The sequence below is a fragment of the Amblyomma mixtum genome, chromosome 9 (genome assembly GCF_055824585.1).
Source record: "Amblyomma mixtum isolate Tamu chromosome 9, ASM5582458v1, whole genome shotgun sequence".
NCBI classification, from domain to species: Eukaryota; Metazoa; Arthropoda; class Arachnida; order Ixodida; family Ixodidae; genus Amblyomma; species Amblyomma mixtum.
Genome location: NC_143020.1, coordinates 13134164 through 13155524, shown reverse-complemented (window position 1 = coordinate 13155524; position 21361 = coordinate 13134164). Strand labels below are relative to the sequence as shown.

The following is a 21361-nucleotide window of genomic DNA, read 5'->3' as shown; positions in this document are numbered from 1 at the left end:
ACTGATATCTGGCCATCTGTGAGCCACAATAACACACTAATATGCTGCATCAGTTGAATATGAACAATTTAGTACATATTTTTCTTTCTTTGACAGTGCTGTGCTGATGTACTGTGAGTGCCATCGTGGGGGCTGTCGCCATGGTTCACAGTCACCATGGTTCGCAGTCGTTGCGGAAGTTCATCTCTATGAAAGGGCACATGGAACAGTTGATCTTAACGGGTTATTTTTACACTGACTCCTATGAAAAACTACCGTATAAACGCGTGTAAGGGCCGCACCCGTGTATGGGCCGCACCCCGTTTTCCCGAAGGAAATATTTAAAAAAAAATAAATCCGTGTAAGGGCCGCACCCAAACTTTCCATGACCCAGGCGAGAATAGCCTTCTAAATGCACGCGCCGTCGCCTCCGCGATCGGCTCCGGCTGCGAACAACGGTGCGCTTGATCGCGGAGCGCTTGATCGCGGAGGCCAAGCACGCGCACAAGAGCTTCCAAAAACCGTCCATGGATGGCGCCCGAGGCCGCAGCCATCATCATCGTCAATTTTTTTCTCCCCCGCGACTTCCCGCTATCTAATCGGCATCAGTATCACCAGCTCCAGCCTTTTATGGCGGATTAGCGCGTTCGCCGTAGTTGTTGTGGCATTCGTGTGCTGCCACCGAGTAATGCAGTTTTAGCACGATGGGCAAGCACCTTATCAGCTACACGGCTGGGAGTTAGCTCTCGAACGCGGCAAGCGTGCGGCGGACAGGGAACTCGACGTGGCCGAGAAGTGCGTCCGATGACCGTGCAATATCAAAAGGGTGCAATGAGAAACACAAGCTGCAAAAAGCGCGCTTTCCGAGGCGAGCCATGCGAGTTTCCCGAACTGCTCTGCTAGTGATGGAAAGGCGGTACAACGGCTACGCGTTGACAGCGGACATGCTGCGTGGCTTCTTTGGGATGAGCGTGCACCAGAGCACAGCACCAGCTCAGAGTCGAAATACTCCGCGAGTGTCGACTGAACGTAGAATAAATGCCGTTCATTGCCTGATTGCTGTGTTTTTGCTTAAAAAAAAATTTTTTTTTTTCTAAATCGCGTGTATGGGCCGCACCCCGAAAATTGGCTCCTGAATTTGGAAAAAAAAGTGCGGCCCTTACATGCGTTTATACGGTAATCAAGTAGTCTCAAATTACGCATCCTATCCAGAAATTTGTCTTAACAGAGTTCGTCTTAGCAAGAGTTATAGACTAACCTCGGTTCTTCAATGTCCACTGCCATCATGCAGCACACTGGCATTTTTTAAAATTTTGCCTCCATCGAAATATGCCACTGCAGCCGAGATTGCACCCGCAACCTTCCTGTCAGCAGCCGAGTGCCAAAGCCACTGAGGCACTGCGGCGGGTGCTGTTAAGAGCACATATCTGAGAGGCCATTCACAAGAGTCTGCCAAAACACCTGTTTCAGCCAACTCCAGGGTAAAAGGCCACAGCCATCGAATGGTAACATTAGCAGCCCAGCAGAAGGAGCATGCAGACACAGAGTGCCTCTCCCACCAGACCTGCTCGTTGTCCTTGGGCTTTCCCGTCGTCTCCTCCAGGGGTCGCACGTAGCCTCGCTTGATGACCGTGTAGTCGGGCAGGACATAGTCCCGGGCAACTGTGTTCTCCGGACCATGCTTCCTGGGAGAGAAACAAGTCACAAACAACACGCCAGAGCAACTCAAACACTGAACCCTCATTCTGAACACTGCACACAATATTTGGGAGACCAGAGAGGCACTCAACTGGCTTCATAAATGCTGTATAATACATAGTGCTTACAATGTGACAACTGGCGCTAGTTGGTATTTAATTTTTTTAGCTGTAGTAGAAATGCACTGATTGTGCAAGGAACAAGACGAAACAAGACTGAAGATGCGCTTTGACCCTCTTGTCTCGTCTTGTTCTTTTTATATTCGGTGCATTTCTACTACAGCTCAAAAAACACAGCGCTTGCAGCGCAATAAGTGTAACGAAAAGTTTGCATGCGAGTGGTAGCTAAGCCGCATCACAGAAAAGGATGAGCAGGCTTTGATGAGGGAAGACATGACAGGAGGGCTATTTCACAACTAAATCTTTACTGTAAGAGCACGGAAGGTAAAACCACCTCATGAAAAAATATTCTAAAAAGAAAAGAAGAGAGATGGAACGGTAGGAACCAAAAAGATAACCATGAAGACCGCTAGGCAAGATATTCAAATGAGGATAAAAGCTGACTAACAACAACACGGTACACTATATTGAAAACAACACTGTCACAACCAAGAAACACCAGAAGAAATCTAGTTCCGCATGGGGTCTTGATCTGTTAGTTCTTTCGTGTACTATGTTGTTGTTACTCAGCTTTGATCCTCAGTTAAATATCTTGCCCAGCGATCTTCATGATTCCAACCTTACTTTCTCTGTTCCTTTCTTTTTAAAAAATTTTTCCAGGAGGTTGGTTTATATTCCGTGTTCCATCAATAAAGATTTACCTAGTTGTGAAATAGCATTCGTGTCATGTCTTCTTTCGTTCTCGTCTTTTGGGATACCTTCACCATGAATCTGATTCAACTCATCCAGCTTTCAGCTTAATACTTCAATGAGTTATGCGAACTACGCGTAACTTTGTTTATCCAGCAGCCCCGACCATAACCAATTACAGCATGGCATCCACAGTTGTGTTCTCAAAGAGTCTAGCGTTGCTTTAAGGAAATCAGTGATGCTGACTACACTTGAAATCCCAGCCGGACAGAATGGCAGAGCCATTTCGTGTCTAGAAATAAGAGTCCCCTTTCCGAAGCAAGGAATAGAGATGGACATAGTGAAGGTCTACAGTAGTCCTAGGAAGTGCTGTCTAGTGCTGTTACCTCTTTCTTCTCTAACAGTGTCAAATGCTTTACTAAAGGAGTCACCGGTTGATTTTTTGTTGCAGACAGAGCTTTGGATGATAATGAAGATGATTAATTAGGGCATAATGTGTTTTTCTAAAAAAAAAAAAAGCGCTGAAATTCCGTGAGCATGGAAGTGTACGGCAGGCATGCGTGAATTCCTGAAATTTTTGAGCCACTCATGTTATTACTGTGAAAGAAAGGGCTCCAAGTATCCACACACAAATTTCTAGATTTTCTTCGACAGTAGAACGTAATCCGTGTCTCAGGGCGTTAAAAAAGCAAAAGCATTCAAAATGACTTCACGCATTATCCGTCCGTTTAAAATGACCGGAGTTCATCATTTGCTCACTAGCTACTTTTCATGCATGTTAAGATGGATATCCCTCACAAGTAAGGTGTTTAAGGTGTTTTCAGTGCTGAAAGTTAGTATTTCGCATATCCTAATGCAACTCCCACACGTGCTGAATAAAAAACCACAACGAGTGAGTTTCCAGTGGTAATTTTTCTTCTTACATGATGTCAACTTGAACTCGCTTGGTATGGCTGGCTAAATTAATGGCGCAGGCCAAATGTCTGCCGACCACGCTTGCGCAAGCATGGCTACAACGGCAAAGCAGACGCTGTTACACTAAGCAATTTGTTCATAACCACTGCTGGAGATTTCCTGTATCCGAGAATTTTCTAAATTACCAAAAACTCTGAAGAACTTTGAGCAGCTGTCATTGTCTCTCAGATACATAAATCTAGAACAGGGGTTCTCAAACTGGCTTTCGCAGAAACCTTCAGTTGCTTGGAGTGGTATTGGGCACTGCATTCCTGAGCACCACAATCCACACATGCATAGCTGAACCTCCACCTTTCCTTTACGCACTATGTTTTGGGACTAATCATACTGCAATTGCTCACAGCAGCAGACTGTTTTGCTATACGGCCAGGGTTTATTAACTGAACCTTGGCATTTTTCTGAGCAGCCATACATCTTCCTTGGACCCTTTTGAAAGCCATTGGAGGCTTCCCGATGACAAAAACGATTGAAAGCCCCACTCTAAACAAGTAGTAACAATCAAAAAATCACTTTACCATCACCCTTACAGACCCCAAACTGACCCCTGTCACAGCCACTGTCCTTGAGCATCATTCCCTGCCTGAGCCACTGCTAGCATAACAAAAGCTATAGCTGAAGGCAGAGGCAGTACAACACTGCCTTTACAGCAACAGGTGTTAAAATAACAGTCTACTGACTTTTGTCTAATGGATTATCTTCACAGCACTCGAAATCACCTTGCCCAAATAAATGTATACCCAGATGTGGTGCTGAGAAACACAGCAGAGCAATTTAAAAAATTCAGGGGGGCACTTTGTTGACCTAAAGTGCGGTGAGGCGGAAGCCTCGAGCGCGGTGTTGCTGCTTGTGTCATTGCTTGTGTGGTTAAGGTGTTAAGCTTAGCCTATAAGAGTGGATATACGAATGTCACCTTCCGCACAGTACTACAGTGAAACCTCATTAATGTGGAAATACGCATAATTCAGACTGCTGATGTGGTCCTGGCCAACACCCGTGTAAATTTATGACGTCAGACACTCATTAATTTGACACGCTCCCTACCGGAGGCAGTCTTGCTGTATGAATGACACAGCGAGCCATCGTGCTAATATCCCGCATCGTGCCAATTATCAAGTCAGAGAGGCATCCGCGCACCTTCTACGTCAAGCAGTGGCAGGCTTGACGACATTCAGAAGGCCCCGCGCCGGAAGATTGCGTGGCCACATACCGTATTTACACGATTGTAAGTCGACTCGAATGTAAGTCGACCCCCCCACATCACAATTGTGAAAAAAAAAAAAAACTTGAGGTCATTTAAACTTGGCCTTTATTAGTAGAACTAGAACGCGACAGTACTATCCTGTGGCCTCCGCTGATCACCAGCCGCTATCGGCTGCCGCACGTGGGAGTGCCCGTGGGCACATTCCAAAACAAAAATGTCTTAGTCACTGGGCTACCCGTCGACACTTGCGCCATCGTCCTCGCTAGCGCTGCCGTCGTCATGTCGTCATCGCTGCTGCAGTCCCACAGCTCGTCGTTCTAACATCGTCATGCAGTGAAATCCTGCACTTCGCAAAAAGCCACATCATGACATCGCGAGGAACAGCTGAAAATGTTGCCTCGTTGTAGCTGCCACTCCTGTATCACTCAGTGCGAAGGTCAAACTTGCGGCCCGGCGCGCAGTTCGTTTCTTCGGCATAAAGAATGACAGACATCTTGAATGTAGCCGCGAACGAGCGCCGGTCGCTTATCAGACCTGGAGCACAAATGAGAAGCACTACATTAAAAACTTGTGAAACGCGGCCGACAGTAGTTGAATGCGTCAGAGCCAGAGAGAAATTACGCGCGAGCGGCGTCGGCTCTTCAGTCGGCTACCGACACTCCCTGGTGCCGCTGCGGTTCGGAGGGGGGTGCCGCCACGATTGGAACAGCAGCCCTTCCATCAACTACCGACGCTCCCTTCGGCGCCGAGTGCGCGGTTGAAAGTAAACAAAAAAAAAATCAAGAGTAGAACGCGAAGGCGTTATCGGGCCGCCGCCGCTTATCAGCATACGCAATCTGCGGCCACGTGTGGGGAGTGGGTTGGTGCTGGTTTGCTGCTTATCGACAGCCACCATCAGTGGGCCGCCTCGCGCGGGGCGGGGATGCCGGTTCTGCGCGTTGACATAGCTGCTCAAAGCAAAAACGATGCGACGGAGCCACGGAGGCAAGAACGATGCGACGGAGCCGCGTAGCAAAAAATGCAACCACGCTTGTCTCGCCTTTATTTATAGTGCGATGCTTTGGTTTCGATTGTAAGTCGACCCCCCCACTTCAGATTTTCAAATTTTGAAAAATGGGTCGACTTACAATCGTGTAAATACGGTAGTTTCGGTTTCCCTTTTCTGAATTTCGCTCCAGACCACAACCATGGTGGACAGGCAGCACATTGGCCTGCCAGCCGAGTACAGTGTTGCCCAGTTTCGGACGCTGATTGCTGCATCACTGGTCTTGTAATTTTCTGTACGACACCTACACATTTCTCTTGGTTCTGTCTGTGCGAATAGTCCTTTTTCTTTTATTAGGGCAAAACTGCATGCTAGGCACATACTGTGTGCAGTTTGTGCAGTGGACGCTGCTTGTGAGGAAGCTCTATTGCTACTACATCGCACTAAGGAGGACGCCGTGGATGCCTTTATCATCCTGAAGTAGTCCTGCGTTAACGATCTCCAAAGTGTGCATGCAGTATGCATCTGACGTTATTCACAAAACTCGTCACTGCCACGCAGTTTTCATTTCAAAAGCAGATGACCGCCGCCCTGGTTTTCAACAAATAAATTTACTATGATTTCATAATTCTGGAGGGGGCCATTCGTGAATTGAGACCTTTGATTCGGACATTATTGCCGGTCCCCTTAAAGTCTGATTTAACGAGATTCTACTGTAGTTTGCGCCTACAAACCCAGACATCACGAACACGACGTGGCTGACAGTGCCAATGATGAGCGTTGCATATAATAGAGATGCGTAGGTTGTATTACAAATATAATGCGTTAATGTCAGTTCAGAAAGCTATCAATAAAATAACACTGGTGATGTCTATCACAGGTACCAGCAACTGTTTTCTGCCGACAGCAATGCCATTGTCAGCATACCAGCATTATGACAGTCTACTTCTTCAAAACATTATAAGCAATGATCAAACAGCGGGGTCAAACCTCCCGGGCAATGGTGAATAGCTGCAGGACAAAATTAAGATGCCTAAAGTTTCTTCCAACAAAAGTAACCCCCTGTGTTGCGCTCACACGTATTCACGAAGTGTAGTGTGTTGTGTCCACACCAGTCTATGAAGCTAGAATGACACAAGAGCTTTGAAGTTTGAACGCAAAGGGACGACACTGTTGCCAGCAGCTTAAAAGCACAATTCTAGACGGAGAGCCATCGCAGAGCATTTAGGACACTCTGTGGATGCAAACGCTAGCAAGAACCACGAAGCCTAGCAAATTATAGAGAAGCCTACACTAGAAATAATAATAATAAAAAAGCGGCAGACAATTATGTACATTTTTTTCCAAGCATGCTTCCCAGCTATGTTTCTCGGCTCAGTAGGTTTTTTTTTCTATGGTCCTTTGAAAAACAACACCGGGATTCTACTCTAGCTGTAACATGCGTAGCGCTGAATTTTCAGAATGCAGCGATGTCTAGCATGGTGCAAAAGTAATGCACTATGACGATTTATCAGAATGTAGTGATGTCACACATGACATCATGGCCTCAAGCCATAGTGAGTGGCCGCCCAATGGACATTCAAACTTCTACAGACGTCTTGCGGACGTCCACAGGACGTCCAAGAGATTTCGAGTGCCCACTGAGCAGAGTGCAAAATAACTGATCAGTACGAACACAATGCCAACATTTGTGATATCATGATGCATCCACAGGACCTCATCATTAAAGGGACACTGAGAGCTCTATTAATATTTTTTTTATAGCAAAATCCGATAGTTCGGCATTTCATGGCTTTGTTGCCACTTGGCCGGCAGCGAAAGATGCATTTATGTCTAAGAAATTTGGATTCGAAGTTGAAATAGTTTTTCCCGCCGCTCTGATTCAAACTTGGGATTCTGCTATGACGACACAGAACTAAGTGACGTGAAACATGACATTCACATGACGTAACGCAGACTCCGTGATTTCTGGCGGCCAGCAGTGCGGCCCAGCAGCAGCCGAAAAGAAAGCTACCGCCGGCCGCACGTTAAAGGCATCTATCGGCTATTGCGGCCGTCGCTTCGTTTACATTTGCACCGGCGTTTTGCCAGCGTTACAATGGATCCCGTTCTCGAAGTCGTCAACGAAGTTCTCGCAAATAGACGCCCTTAGCATACCGTGGACCTTGTTACCGTTAGCGGCATACCGGGAGCCCCCATACCGCTGAGAGCAAGCGCTGATTGGTCCCGGCGCTGCAGGAGCGCGCGTAGCTATCGGGTACGTGGCGCCATCTGGCGACGTCAAAGAGATTTGCGCATGCATTTGCTGCGCCTCAGTGATTCGTAGCTTCTCGTGTCCTAGTGTTGCTAGAACTATTGGTTCTAGCAACACTGTTTTGTTCTATGACGCCATGAAGCTTGTACTTGCGAGTTTGGCCTGTGGCGGCGATACCTGTATTTTGGTTCTTGCTCTTTTCTATGTTACAGGAGCTTTGTTGTCAATATGAATGGCGTTTTTGTAGTCAGGAGCTGGTATTCTGTCAATGCAAGTCAACTTCAATTTCTCCTCAGTGTCCCTTTAATATGAATGCAGCAGGAAACACTCCGTCTGGCAGCAAGCACTTAGCATCACCCTTTTACCCTTTTATTGGTCCTCTCAAAAAAGAGGTAAAAAACATAAAAGAAAGAGAGAGGATGCCTGGACCAGCAATGCTTTGCCAGGCTTAACGCCAATTCAAAATAAATGAAAAATAACTAAATGTTCCAAAGAAGAAAAAAAAATTAAGCGAAAAACAGAGCATTACAAAAAAAAAACTCATAAGAAAAGAAAACAAAAGTCTCGTCATATAAGTTAGACGCAGGCAGATAGCCAAAGCACAGCGTGCAGTCCGCGAAATAAATAATAGTAATAAAAAAGAGAAAACCCAAGTCACTGCAAAGTCATGGTCACCGTAACAGTCAAAGAAAGCACTGAGCGCCGGCCACAAAATAAAAATCATAAAAATAAAAACATAATCAAGACAGAAGAAAAAAAAAACCGAAGTCACAGTCACTCAGTCAAGGACACAGTCACAGTCACGCAGTCAAAACAGAGTCGCAGTCACACAGTCAAGGACGTAGTCACAGCCCACCCGAGTTGGGAATCAAAGGTAAACTTCCAGTCAATTTTCTAACACAGAATGCACTGTATGTGCTGTGTAGTTCAGCTCAGGCAGCCACGATCAATGTTTCTGCTAGGTATGCACAGACATAGTGGCTCCATCTGTTAGCCTCTGTGAACACTACTTGGTATGCACAGACATAGTGGCCCTATTCGTTGGCTTCTGTGAACACTACTTGGACAACACCAGAATAAAACTCTCGCAGGCCAGGAGGAGGTCTTTGGTTCTAACACACTGCAACATCAATGCCAGTAGTTATGCTGTTGCCTCTGAACAAATTCCCGCAGCTGTTGTTGTAATATGTCTGACTCCCCTCTGATTATAAACCCCAGGGAAACAGCCACAATTCTTGCGTCCGTACACGCAAACAGAAATGGGAGTCGTCAGCCGCAAACAAAGAGCAAGGATGAAATGTAGAAGACGACGCTGTCTTACAACTGAATTTATTCACAGCACAGAAGTAACGTTTAAGGGGAACCCAAGACAATGTATAATCTACTTCATGGACTATGCAAGAACAGCCTTCCTTTACTAACGTGTCCTCCATTGCTTTAAATGATAAAGGGTCCTTTAGCTCAGTGCGTAAAACAATCATACAAGTTTTCACTTGTGCTCCCCATAAACGTTGCCTTCGTTTATAAAAAAATCTAGTAGCAAGTCAGTGCTATCTTCTATTCTCGTTCCTCATGCCGTGTTTGCAGCTGACAATGCAGTGTACAAATCTGCTTGGCACCAAGTTATCCCTGACAAACACACAGGCCTCACTCCAACTGGGCCACGTGCGGTAGCAATGTACCCACCGGGAGGTGGCCATGTGCTCGTTGAAGGAGGTGGAGACGAAGCAGGCGTCCTCCTTCACCTGGTTCATGACGTACGTCTCGTCCATGACGTGCAGCTGCCGGTAGGAGATGATGTCCTTCAGGTGGTTGGTCAGCGCCTTGCCCCCCAGGTTGATCCTGCAGTAGTGTCCCCCCCACCTTCGTCAGGCTACAGACAGTCGTTGTTGTCCCTTCATTTGGTCGCTTATTTACTCAGACTGGACCTTGGACCCAGACTGGATTCACTTTTGGACCTTGGCTGGTACATGTACCAAATGTGTGAGTTACAAAAGAAAAAAAATGAACATCCAGAAACTGTAGGCTACCGTTGTTATCACGTTCATGAGTGAAATTTCATAGCATGGCCACATGACAAATAGTTCTAAGGTATGATGGTTTCTAAGGTAAAATGTTACAACTTGGCTGATGCAACATCTGGCTCATGGAGCACAAGATTACTGTAACAGTAATAGCAAGATCTGGACACTTGGCAGCACATTGCAAACGATGTAAAGACGATGAAAAAGAATGCACCCCCCTTAATGAGCAGACATGTAATTTCTGTAAATGTGGACCAGAAAGAGCGAGAGACACTGCAAGCCTTTCTTATACCCGTGGAAAGGCACTTGTGTGTGAGCAAACCAAATGTTTATCTTTCTGCCAAGGAAGCGAACCTCCTGAATCGAAAGATGCAGCCACACATGCGGTTTGGTTGTCGATATTTTTCAGGCCCGTCATTACTGCCTATGTTGCATGGTTTTCTAAGAACAAAGTCAGCCGATGTCTAGCATCTGTGTTGGTTTCTCTTCCCTCATCCCTGTTGTTTAGTGCTAGTAATGTCCTCTCTATCTAAACACCAACTAGCCCAGCTTTCTGCCTTAGATAGTTTGGTTTGGTTTATGGGGGTTTAACGTCCCAAAGCAACTCAGCCGAGCGCCGTAACCACTGAGCCACCGCGGCGGGTATTTCACCCTTAAATAATTGGACTCTTTGCTTTTTCCTTGACATCACTGCACTGCATGTACACTTCCAGTTATTATTAGGTACATACTTGTTCTTAATCCACTCTTATCTTGGTCCTGAACATGACTGATAAGTACACTGAAATCTCACTACAGCAAACAGGTAAAAAATTTTTTGGTTTTTGTGGGGTTTAACGTCCCAAAGCGACTAAGGCTATGAGAGACGCCGTAGTGAAGGGCTCCGGAAATTTCGACCACCTGGGGTTCTTTAACGTGCACTGACATCGCACAGTACACGGGCCTCTAGAATTTCTCCTCCAAAGAAATTCTAGCCGCCGCGGCCGGGATCGAACCCGCGTCTTTTGGGTCAGCAGCCGAGCACCATAGCCACTGAGCCACCGCGGCGGCTAAACAGGTAAAAAATGGTAAAATATTTGGATTTAGCCAAAATTCATAATAAAAAATTTTATCAGAAACGTTCGCAATGGTGGCACAATTTAGATGCTTTAGGGGCAGCAGCTCAGGCGATCCTTACTAGAGAACTGGAGAGGCCTTTTCCTAGGTTTTAGCAATGTTTCGAAGGCGCTTGCGGCAATTCTGGAGGCAGTAAAAAATCGATCGCCGGTTAGGTTGGCTTCTCTGCACAGCACCACAAGTGCACCATGGCGGCAGCTGAAGTGCCAGCTAGGGTGACTTCTCCGCGTCACACACCCGTGCTGTGGAAAGCGGTATGTCAGTGCGAAAGCTATCGCCATTTTCACCACCTCTAAGAAGGTTACTGGAAGCCTACAACCATGCACACTGCTGCTTCCAGGGCCCTATTAACATTGCGAGAGGAGTGAACGGATGCTGACTGTCGGACACCACCGTACACGCCATCGTATGTTCCGTGCTGCTAAAAGTGCAAACCTTGGCGTAAACACTTACCACACCACCATATCAGTCACTCGTGCAGTGAGGCGAGGTCTGTCGCCTGCCATCTGAATGGGCACAGTTTGGCACTTGGGAGTCCAACGTATCCGTTTCATGGCCAACCGCATTCAATATATAAGGCAGAAATTGTAAATGTTTCTCAAAAATATTTACAAACAGTTCAATGCAGCCAATAATTCATAATATCCAGGTTCGTAATATCGAAGTTTGACTGTAGTGTGTTCACAAATAAAAGGCTTCCAAAGAATGGTTCGTCAACTGCATCCTATTGGCATGAAAGCTGCCGGCACGCCGTTTTATCGCTTCGTTTGTGACGCAAGACGCGCCTAGATTTATCTTGACTGATTGCATCCAGGAGGAGCCTATTCTGCGTTCTTCCAAAGTGTTCCAGTAACTTTCCAAGCTTTATCTCGAAAGTTCGCTATCAACTTTAAAGAGAGCACAGCCGAGAGTGGCGGGCATTCTGTTCGACGACGGCCGAGCACGCTTGTTGCTACGCCGCCGCCGAGTGATTCAGTTCTTTGCGGGCGCAAGTCAGCCCAAATAAAGAGTTTCGTTTCAAAGACACACTCGTTGTTTTCCTGTTCACCGGACTGCAGTCACCACTACGTGACAATATGCATGAGTATAATTTTCAAATGTTTGGAAATGATGCCTTCCTTTGACATTGGGTCAACAATAACAGCAATGATAACTTTCTTCCAAATATGTGTAGTGACCGGACAAGGACCTCCACTCAAAGGAATGTCTAGCTCAGGAGGAGAGGTAGACATCTGACCTGCGGATGCCTGCCTTGATGAGTTTCCCCTTGAGGAAGGGAGCGATGTGGGTGAAGGAGAACCCGCTGTCCACCACCACACAGCCCAGCTCCCGGGGGTGCTCCCTGCGGTACTTGAGGGCACTCAGGGCACCCGCTGTGAGGGAGAGAAGCCACAGCTTGGTGCCAGAAGGGTAAGCATGAATGCTCATATGTATTTCAAACATCTGCTGCGCAGTATTTGGAAAGTCTCAGCTTCTACAGCAGCTTCTACAGCACTTGTTGCTGGGCTAGTTGCTGCATTATTCTTCGTACAAAAGCTAGCGCAAAACACGACACAAGAAAGGTAGACAGGACAACGCGCTGAAACACTTAGAAAAGGGCCCACAGTATTGGAAAGATACTCAAGTAACACTTGTTGCTGGGCTAGTTGGTGCATTATTCTTCGTACAAAAGCTAGCGCAAAACACGACGCGCGTTGTCCTGTCTACCTTTCTTGTGTCGTGTTTTGCTCTAGCTTTTGTTCTACAGCACAAACTAAGAGATATACTCCGTTGCCTGTAAGCCATTTGATATCTATACATCTTTACCTCAGACCCAAATTAGGAAGGCCTGTGTAGTGAAGCATAATGTAAGAGCAGAAGGGATGTCATTTCCCTATCTTTGATCTCTGTTTGTTTCCAACAGTTAGCCTTGTGGTTAGGTTCTTAATACTTTAGTCATTTCGCAATGTCCTATCTCACATGTGTGCCCCAAAGTCATCATCTCACAGGAAGCACACCTCCACAAAGTGCACGAGGAAAAGTTTGCAGCTACAGGTGAGCTTAATCAACAGAATGTGTGAAAGTTAGAGATCACAAAGAACTACAGGAGTCATTAAAAAAAAAGGAAATTACTAACAAGAGCTCCCATGGACTAACTTCATTCCACAGCCAGATCTATACTTATATGCTCCTAGGAGGGGAGTTAAAATCTGCTACACTAAAATCTCGATCATACGATTTTAGTCAATATGAATTTCGGGACAATATGAATTCATAAAATGCCCTGGCCAGAGTGAACTGCATGCAATGGACAGAAAATTGGATGTTGCAAACAACCCTCATCCCACTGTGCATAATACAAAAGCTCAAGCCATGATCGCATCCTCGAGCACCAAGTACTTGCTACCCATACATCACAGACGCCACGACCCCTAGTCATGCAGTGTGCACTGTGAGTAATGACAGTAGAAGAAGCATGCGGCTGAAAGTAAACCTCGCCAGCCAAAAGTAGATTTGCGTACATTCTGCACACAAATTTTGTTCGTTTTGGATGACACAAATATTTTTCATGACCCCGTGACATTCGTATGGCCGAGATTTTACTGTACAACAAGGATGCATGTCACAGCACTTAGCAGAAGCCTTTGCTCTGCAGTGGACGCAGCTCGGTTGATGAGGACGGCAGCCATCTTACAAGAAGCAGCCCACCGAAACCAACAGCCTAGGGTCCATCCCTTTGCAACAGTAAATAAAAGATGGGGGACTTTGCCTATGATGCGGACTGACAAAGGGATAATTAGCCCCTCGAAAAACCTGTCACATTATGACCTGAGATGAATGTAACTAGTCGTAAGACTGCCTCGGCATTATCCTGGTGGAACCTAGCAAAACGAATGCTAGAGGTGCTTTTTCGCAACATAGCAAAGAACTGCCTGCTTTCTATGGTAGTGAGCAGTTTCACTTCCCTATATCCTGGTGGTATATGTTCATGTGCTGTGCTGGTCGGTCTCGACAAGAACAGTGGTCTACGGTGTCTTTGCACCTCCATGGATTTTACTGAAAACTTTCAGGGTATATTCGCTGCAGTTTTCTGGTCATTCGTGCCAAATTTTTCAGCTGGGCAATGTCTTTGTGCAGTGCAAATGACTTTCAAAATTTTCCATTTCATGGCCTCAATTGGGGTGATTTCTACGCGCAACCTTGTGTGTGTGATATCACAGTTTGGCATGCTCGTTGATTTTCGCTCTGCGTTTGGTGAAGGCCAAAATTTTGTGTTTGTTTATGATCATTTCAGAAAAATAATGACTCATGCTGTCACAGTTGCCAGTTTAGCCAGTCAGCGTACACACATTACGTTTTGGGGCATTACCTGTGACATCAATAGGTTGGCATGTCATGATGTCATAGCTTGGCTGAAACACAGTTTAGGTTTCAGTTTCCGTTTTCAAGATGAGATTTTTAAAAACGGGTTTTTATACCAGAGGAAAGCGACTCTAAAGAATACACTGTGATTATCAAACCAAAATGCTCAAAAAAAGCCGCAGAGTTGCCCTTTAAAGAGCAATGTATCATCATCATCAGCCTGACTACGCCCACTGCAGGGCAAAAGACTCTGCCATGTCTCCCCAATCAACCCTGTCCTTTGCCAGTTGCGGCCACTGTATCCCCACTTTCTGCCGCCCCCTGCTACGTTTGCCTTCTCTTGGAATCCACTCCGCCACCCTTAAGGACCAGCGGTTGTCTTGCCTTCGCATTACATGCCCTGCCCAAGCCCATTTCTTCCTCTTGATTTCAACTAGGATGTCATTAACTCGCGTTAGTTCCCTCACCCACTCTGCCCGCTTCCAATCTGTTAACGTTACACCTATCATTTTCCTTTCCATAGCTCGCTGCGTTGTTCTTAACTTAAGCTGAACCCTCTTTGTTAGCCTCCACGTTTCTGCCCCATAGGCGTGTACCGGTAGGGTACAGCTGTTGTATACTTTTCTCTTGAGGGATATTGGTAAACTGCCATTCGTGATCCGAGAGAACCTGCCATATGCGCTCCACCCCATTCTTATTCTTCTGGTTATTTCCCTCTCATGATCCGGATCAGCGGCCACTACCCTATGATTATCAAACCAAAGTGTTCAAAAAAAGCCACAGAGTTGCTCTTTAAACAGCAATGCATGAGTAGTATGAAAATGCTTCCAAGTGTTCAGTTCAGCATCAAGCAGTCCATTTCGAGCGCAGTTTCTCAATACGAACCAGGCTTGGCCAGGGCATGCAATGCGAAGGCAAGTTGACCGCTGTTCCTTAAGGGTAACGGAGTGGATTCCAGGAGAAGCCAAGCGTAGCAGGGGACGGCAGAAAGTTAGGTGGGCGGTTGAGATTAAGTTTGCGGGGATACGGTGACCGCAACTGGCGAAGAAGGACAGGGTTAATTGGGGAGACATGGGAGAGGCCTTTGCCCTGCAGTGGGCGTAGTCAGGCTGATGATGATGATGATGATGTCCTCTATGGCTAACTAGCTCATGCAACTGCATTACTAGCACAGAGTGCTGGAAAAATGTAGTGCTTGTGACCTGCTTCAGTTAACCGCCCACTTACACGAGGCACCGAAGAGCTAAGCAAGAAAAAAAAAAAAAGATCCCTTCCAACTGTGCGCAGCCGGACTACCAACAGTCCAACGGACAGCCAACACTCACCCGTGGTGAGGAGGAGTGAGTGGAACTGGTATTCCTCGTAGAGCACCTCCACCAGGCTCTCCCGGATGGAGGTGAAGTTGAAGTACGGCTCCGTCAGGATCAGGCACGTCTCCTCAAACCGGCACTGGGAGGAAAACAATGATTAAAGGGACGCCCCAGTCACCCACCTGCTCCAACTGGCAACCTGCCAAGATTGCAGCAAATAGAGGTACTCGTTAATGCTCAGCAAATGGTACCTTTTCCACCAGACAAATTGTTAAAATCATCATTTTCTCCATGTACTATATGAGAATGGAGTACCTTGTCTATATTTTGTGCTAAATTCGCACCGAGGAGGAATCTGAACTCGTATTTTTACCGCTGGAACTCGATCTACACGTTCCGAGCGTTCTTGGAAACTGTGAATTATTGCCCTGTGTGGCCGATTTCCCTAACTAAATCGGATTAACGTCCGGCTCCCGCATTTTTTTTTTTAATTCCCTACAGACAGTGGGAGGAGTCGACCAACCTTTCACCCCTGTCCCACGGCGGCTTGCCGCTCTGCCATCGACGGAGTAATACGTAGTGATCGGCGAAAGCAAAGAGTCCAGGCGTATTTTTATTTCCGTGGGCCTAATTTGGAGCTGTGTAGTCCCTGACTAGACCTATTTATACATGGAAAACTAAAAGAAACAAAATAAAAGCGAAAACAAAGCCGCCACACGACTGCCTGAAAGGCACTCCACGTGTTGGTCGACTCCTCCCACCATCTGCGGGGAATTAAAAAAAAAAAGGCGGGAGCCGGATGTTAATCCGATTTAATTAGGGAAATTGGCCGCACGGGGCAATAAATCGAAGTTTCTAAGAATGCTGGGAATGTGTAGATCGAGTTCCAGCGAAAAAAAGGAGAGTTCAGATTCCTCCTCAGTGCACCTTTAACATTACAGACAAAGTTCTTGTACTGCAATTGTAAATTGCTTTTTTTAATTTAAGTGCAAAAGCACTACTCCAGATGTACTAGCCCAGAGCAAGAATCTTGTCATCTTGTACTGTCTTGTGCTCCAAACTGACCTGAGCTTACCCGAGCTACACAGGTAAGCTGGGTAAGTACGGAGCATCGTGCAAGCTGCAGCCAATGGGGGGAGCGTCACAGTTAAATCAATGACTGGTCTTGAGAGGTTGCTCGGGACAAGCAATACGGGTGGCACAATCCCTACCGATGGCTGTGATGAAAACAGTGACCTGCCACTGCAGTGGCACATCGCTTAACTGCTGCACCGGTAGTGGTATGAGGACTCAACGCCATTTATGAATGTTAGATAGAGAATGAAAAATTCTGCATACACATGCATTAACACATTGTGTACTGTGAGATGATGTCAGTGCACATTGAAGAACCCCAGGTGGAGGAAATTTGCGGAGCCCTTCACTACGGTGTCCCTCATAGCCTGAGTCGCTTTGGGACGTTAAACCCCAATAAACTATAAACCAAACCACTAAAGCTATAGCGTCATACCCATCAGGTGAAAGCACCGAAGTTTGGGCCAGTTGGTATTGATCCATCTTGAAAACGTAGCAGCACGAAAAAAACGAGGACAAAATAGACACAGGTACGGCAGGACATATGCTGCACTTCCAACTGAATTTTATTGCGGAAACCAAAGCTTAAGTACAGCGCTACTATCGTCCCCGTGGAAATCAATCGCAATGATCCAAAAACGCCAGTTCATTATCAAGAAGAGACAAGGAAGCTTTCTTTGGTTTCCGCAATAAAATTCAGTTGGAAGTGCAGCATATGTCCTGTTGTACCTGTGTCTATTTTGTCCTCGTTTTTTCGTGCTGCTACGTTTTCAAGATGGATCAGGTGAAGCTCAGGTATCCCCTCCAAATGAAGCATGAACACATGCTTTAGCACGTCTACTGGTGCTGTTGAATGGTGCTATGCAACAGAATGGAGCAACAGCACCACACACGGTGCTGTTGAATTAAATTACTAATTAAATTACAGAGTTTACCATCTCACTGTGACACATGGGCTATAACGCACGCCTTAGTGGCAGATAGAGAAAGCAGCAACAGGCAGAGACAGAACATAAAATTTTAAGCACTCAATTTTTTTTACCGCAACGAAAAGCCTGCTGTTTAAGGGGCTGTGTCTGTGTGCATTGCACTCAGGTGCTATCCACTTCAGCTTTATACTCGAATCTTGGTTTCTGGCCCACTGAATGTGGCTCAGTTTCCACAACCAGCAGTGCAAATCTCTCGGTTAGTAGAATCCTAAGCTTGACCTCTTCCAAGGTGCCACTAGAGCCCCCCAGTAAAATCTCATTACAAGAGACACTCGGTTATAAGAGACATTTGAAAGTGGTTTGGTTGGTTTTCCTATGTTCACCACGTTAACAACATCGCATACAAGAGACACGGTTACAACAGACATTCGGTTGATAAGGACAACTTTTTTGGGACCCTAGAGTGAATTCTTCACTATTTAGAAGAGAGCCAACCCAGATACGCTCACGTAACGCGGCCGACGTCGTACCAATTCCCATGTGCTGCACTTTTCATTCCCTTGGCTTGAATCTGTTCCATTCCGCAGCTGGATGTCACATATCACATAGTAGCGATCATTGTCTCTAGGGAAGCTAATACACTCTGCACTCACAAAAAGACAAACTACTATGATGGACTTTTTTAAGCCACCGTGAACCATCTCCTGTTAATGTGCGTGAAGGTGTTTAAACGCACTCATATGCTGATGTCCGATAAACTTATCTAGTCCAACTCCTCAGTGTTTTTAGAATTTTTGGTTACGAGAGACCTTGGATATAAGAGACATCTTTCTTGGGTTCCTTGAGTGTCTCTTGTAAAGAGGTTTCACTGCAAATGGTCCTGGAGGAAAACCAACAGCTTGGAAACTACTGGAATGGATGGCATCTGTGATTAGTGAGAGACGGATGGGTCTAGAGCTAGGCCAGAAGAGCATGCCTGTGGCTCCATCTAGGAGAAGAGACAAGAAAGAACAGATATCTGAAAAAAATTGCTGAATGTTTAACACTTCTTAACTAGTTATACAAAGCGAAAGCAGGCGATATCAGCGGGGTGGTCACATGTCACTTGCCTACGACGTTGCAAAGCCCTCTAGTGTGGCGTTCAGAGGTGGCCCAGCTTCGCTCGGATCCATGTTTGCTAAGTGTGTACTGCCTAGTAGAGAGAGCCATGCGATCCTGTTTAAACCGTGCCCAAGTGCGCGACAAGTCACACAGTCTGATGGTTTCTGGTTGGTTTATTGGGGTTTAGCGTCCCGAAGCAACTCAGGCTATGAGGGAGGCCGTAGTGAAGGGTTCCGGAAACGCGGTCTAAGAGTGGAAGAGCGCATGTGTGGCGGAGAGAGCGCACGCGCTGGCGGCGGAACCACCGTGGCAAATAACGTGGCTAGTCACACGGTCAAGCCAGCGCACCTCCGGAGCGGCTGAAGGTCGTTGAAGGTCAAAGTGACAGAGTCGGCAAAACTCATGGAACATGGCCTAGTAAAGCTTCCGCTTTAAAAGGGGGATGATATGTGACAGTTGCCCAATGAACAGCTTGCACATAAGCACCACACAATGAATAAAAACCAATCAACACTAACTGCAAAGAGAGCCTTCATGCCGTAAATAACTCGAACAGCCGTGTCCTCACACAGGCAGGCCGGTAATCATTTGCCCGAGCACGGATCTAAATAGAAACTCTAAGGTGGGAGCTTGTCCGCACAACAGCTGGCCCGCACAGCTTTTCCGGTGCCTGAATGTGCTTGCATCGACCTCCTCCCCAAGTACAAGCTAAGTAACGACGCCCTACAAAGACACTAAGGTGGGCCTCTTCATGAAAAGTTCTAGCCCTTCCAATGGCAGCCAGTCACAAAACGACCAAGGCCTCTAGGTGCTGTGATATGCCATTCTGCTTCTCACTGGACCAAAATGGGAATCACTGGACGCTAGAGCGGTCACTATAAGAACAGTTATCCCAGTAACTTAGAGAGCGAGCTGAATGCAATGACACAATGGGAAGCCACGCTCCTGCAGGGTCAGAATAATCAGCAATGGCACAGGCTAAAACAAAGGCTAATATGTTCACAGGATGGAAAGGTACACCCGGCCAATTCTTTAGTGAATATCACCGGAGCACCATACAAACGGCCGTAGAGCATCCAGTGACATAGTGAGATAGCAAAACAGGCGAGAATATGCACATGTGTGCAAAGTGTGTGCTGTTTACAGCTCCACTACGTCACAGAGTGCCATGAGGCTACTTGTTAACACTAGGGTGATGCTGTTAAAGAATTGGCCAGGTGTGCATGATGTCACACATAGAAGGGCTTTAATGACACAGGAACACGGGAATTACCAAAACAAAAAATGTCTGCTGGTTTACCATTGCTAAGCACGAAATACTGTTTGAACGCACAGTTTTTTGCAGGTAGGCACCATCGCCATGTACCTGAAGGCACTATTGAGGTGTCCACTGACCCAGGAAGCCAGTTATGCATGCCTTCAACTTTTTCATCGTCAGTGCCAATTTAGCCAATGTGCGCCGGCGGCCCATGCTCCAGTGCCGCTTTTCTGCAGCAATGCTGACGACACCAACGCGTATTGTTCTAGCGCCGTGTATCTGCCACAGCGTTTTCCACGCCGACACATGCAGCGCACATCTGTCGCTACCACCACATAGCCTAAAGCGCGAATATTAGTTTGATAGTAGTGTTGGTTAACGAAGAAGACGATGTGCAGTGCACAGCGCAAGAGTGTGATGGAGTTTAACACGAGGCATGTCCGGCTGCAGCGATCGCACAGTGCTCTAGCGCAGTGGCCAGCAAAGCTGATCTGTTCACGGCGCCAAGGCTTTGAATCCCAGTTGTGGAAGTTTATTTGACTTTTTATTTACTTACTTCACTTGGCACAAACCCAAAAACATTGCAAGATCTTGCTCAGGGTTCACTCATCGGAATAGTGCCTTTGTGTTGGAGTGGAATGTTAGTGGCTCGGTCCGGCAACGACATTTCTGCAAGGGACAAGCACAAGTGCACTTGTGCTCGTCAAGGTGTCATTTCTACCACAGAACAGAACAGCGTGCACACTGCTTTAGCTCCCCCCCCCCCCCCCCCCCCCCATTGTTTACAATTGTTCATAATGACCAGCAGCACACAGGACTGAAAGCAGTTACAATTTGGGCACAGTTAGCACTCAAGGTGAGAGAACAAGCGAGGGTTAATGACATCCTAGTCGAAATAAAAGAGGAAGAAATGGGCTTGGGCAGGGCATGTAATGCGAAGGCAAGATAACCGCTGGTCCTTAAGGGTAACGGAGTGGATTCCAAGAGAAGGCAAACGTAGCAGGGGGCGGCAGAAAGTTGGGTGGGCGGATGAGATTAAGAAGTTTGTGGGAATACAGTGGCTGCAACTGGCAATTAGGACAGGGTTAATTGGAGAGACATGGGAGAGGCCTTTGCCCTGCAGTGGGCATAGTCACGCTGATGATGATGGTGATGATGATGAGCACTCAAGAGTTCACACGTTACGCATCTCCTTTTGTTATCCCTCTTGGTGAATGTTGCTGCGTTTCCTGAATAAGCCACTGGCCACTAGCCAAGCCACTGACTGTGTTTCAGATGTCATTCCAGAGAGCAAATGACCAGGCTG

The 21361-nt window shown here is 46.6% G+C and overlaps 1 protein-coding gene across 2 annotated transcripts in view; it reads right to left on the bottom strand.

The window, feature by feature from the left end:
• Positions 1 to 21361, bottom strand: part of Arp6 (Actin-related protein 6) — a 52488-nt gene that overhangs the window by 22867 nt on the left and 8260 nt on the right. For both annotated transcript variants that reach the window (XM_089560918.1, XM_089560919.1), the window contains exons 4-7: positions 15709 to 15832; positions 12279 to 12414; positions 9588 to 9743; positions 1544 to 1664 (exon numbers count right to left, since the gene is read on the bottom strand). In XM_089560918.1, coding sequence (XP_089417044.1) covers positions 1544 to 1664; positions 9588 to 9743; positions 12279 to 12414; positions 15709 to 15832 — 537 coding nt within the window. The remainder of the gene's footprint in view (positions 1 to 1543; positions 1665 to 9587; positions 9744 to 12278; positions 12415 to 15708; positions 15833 to 21361) is intronic.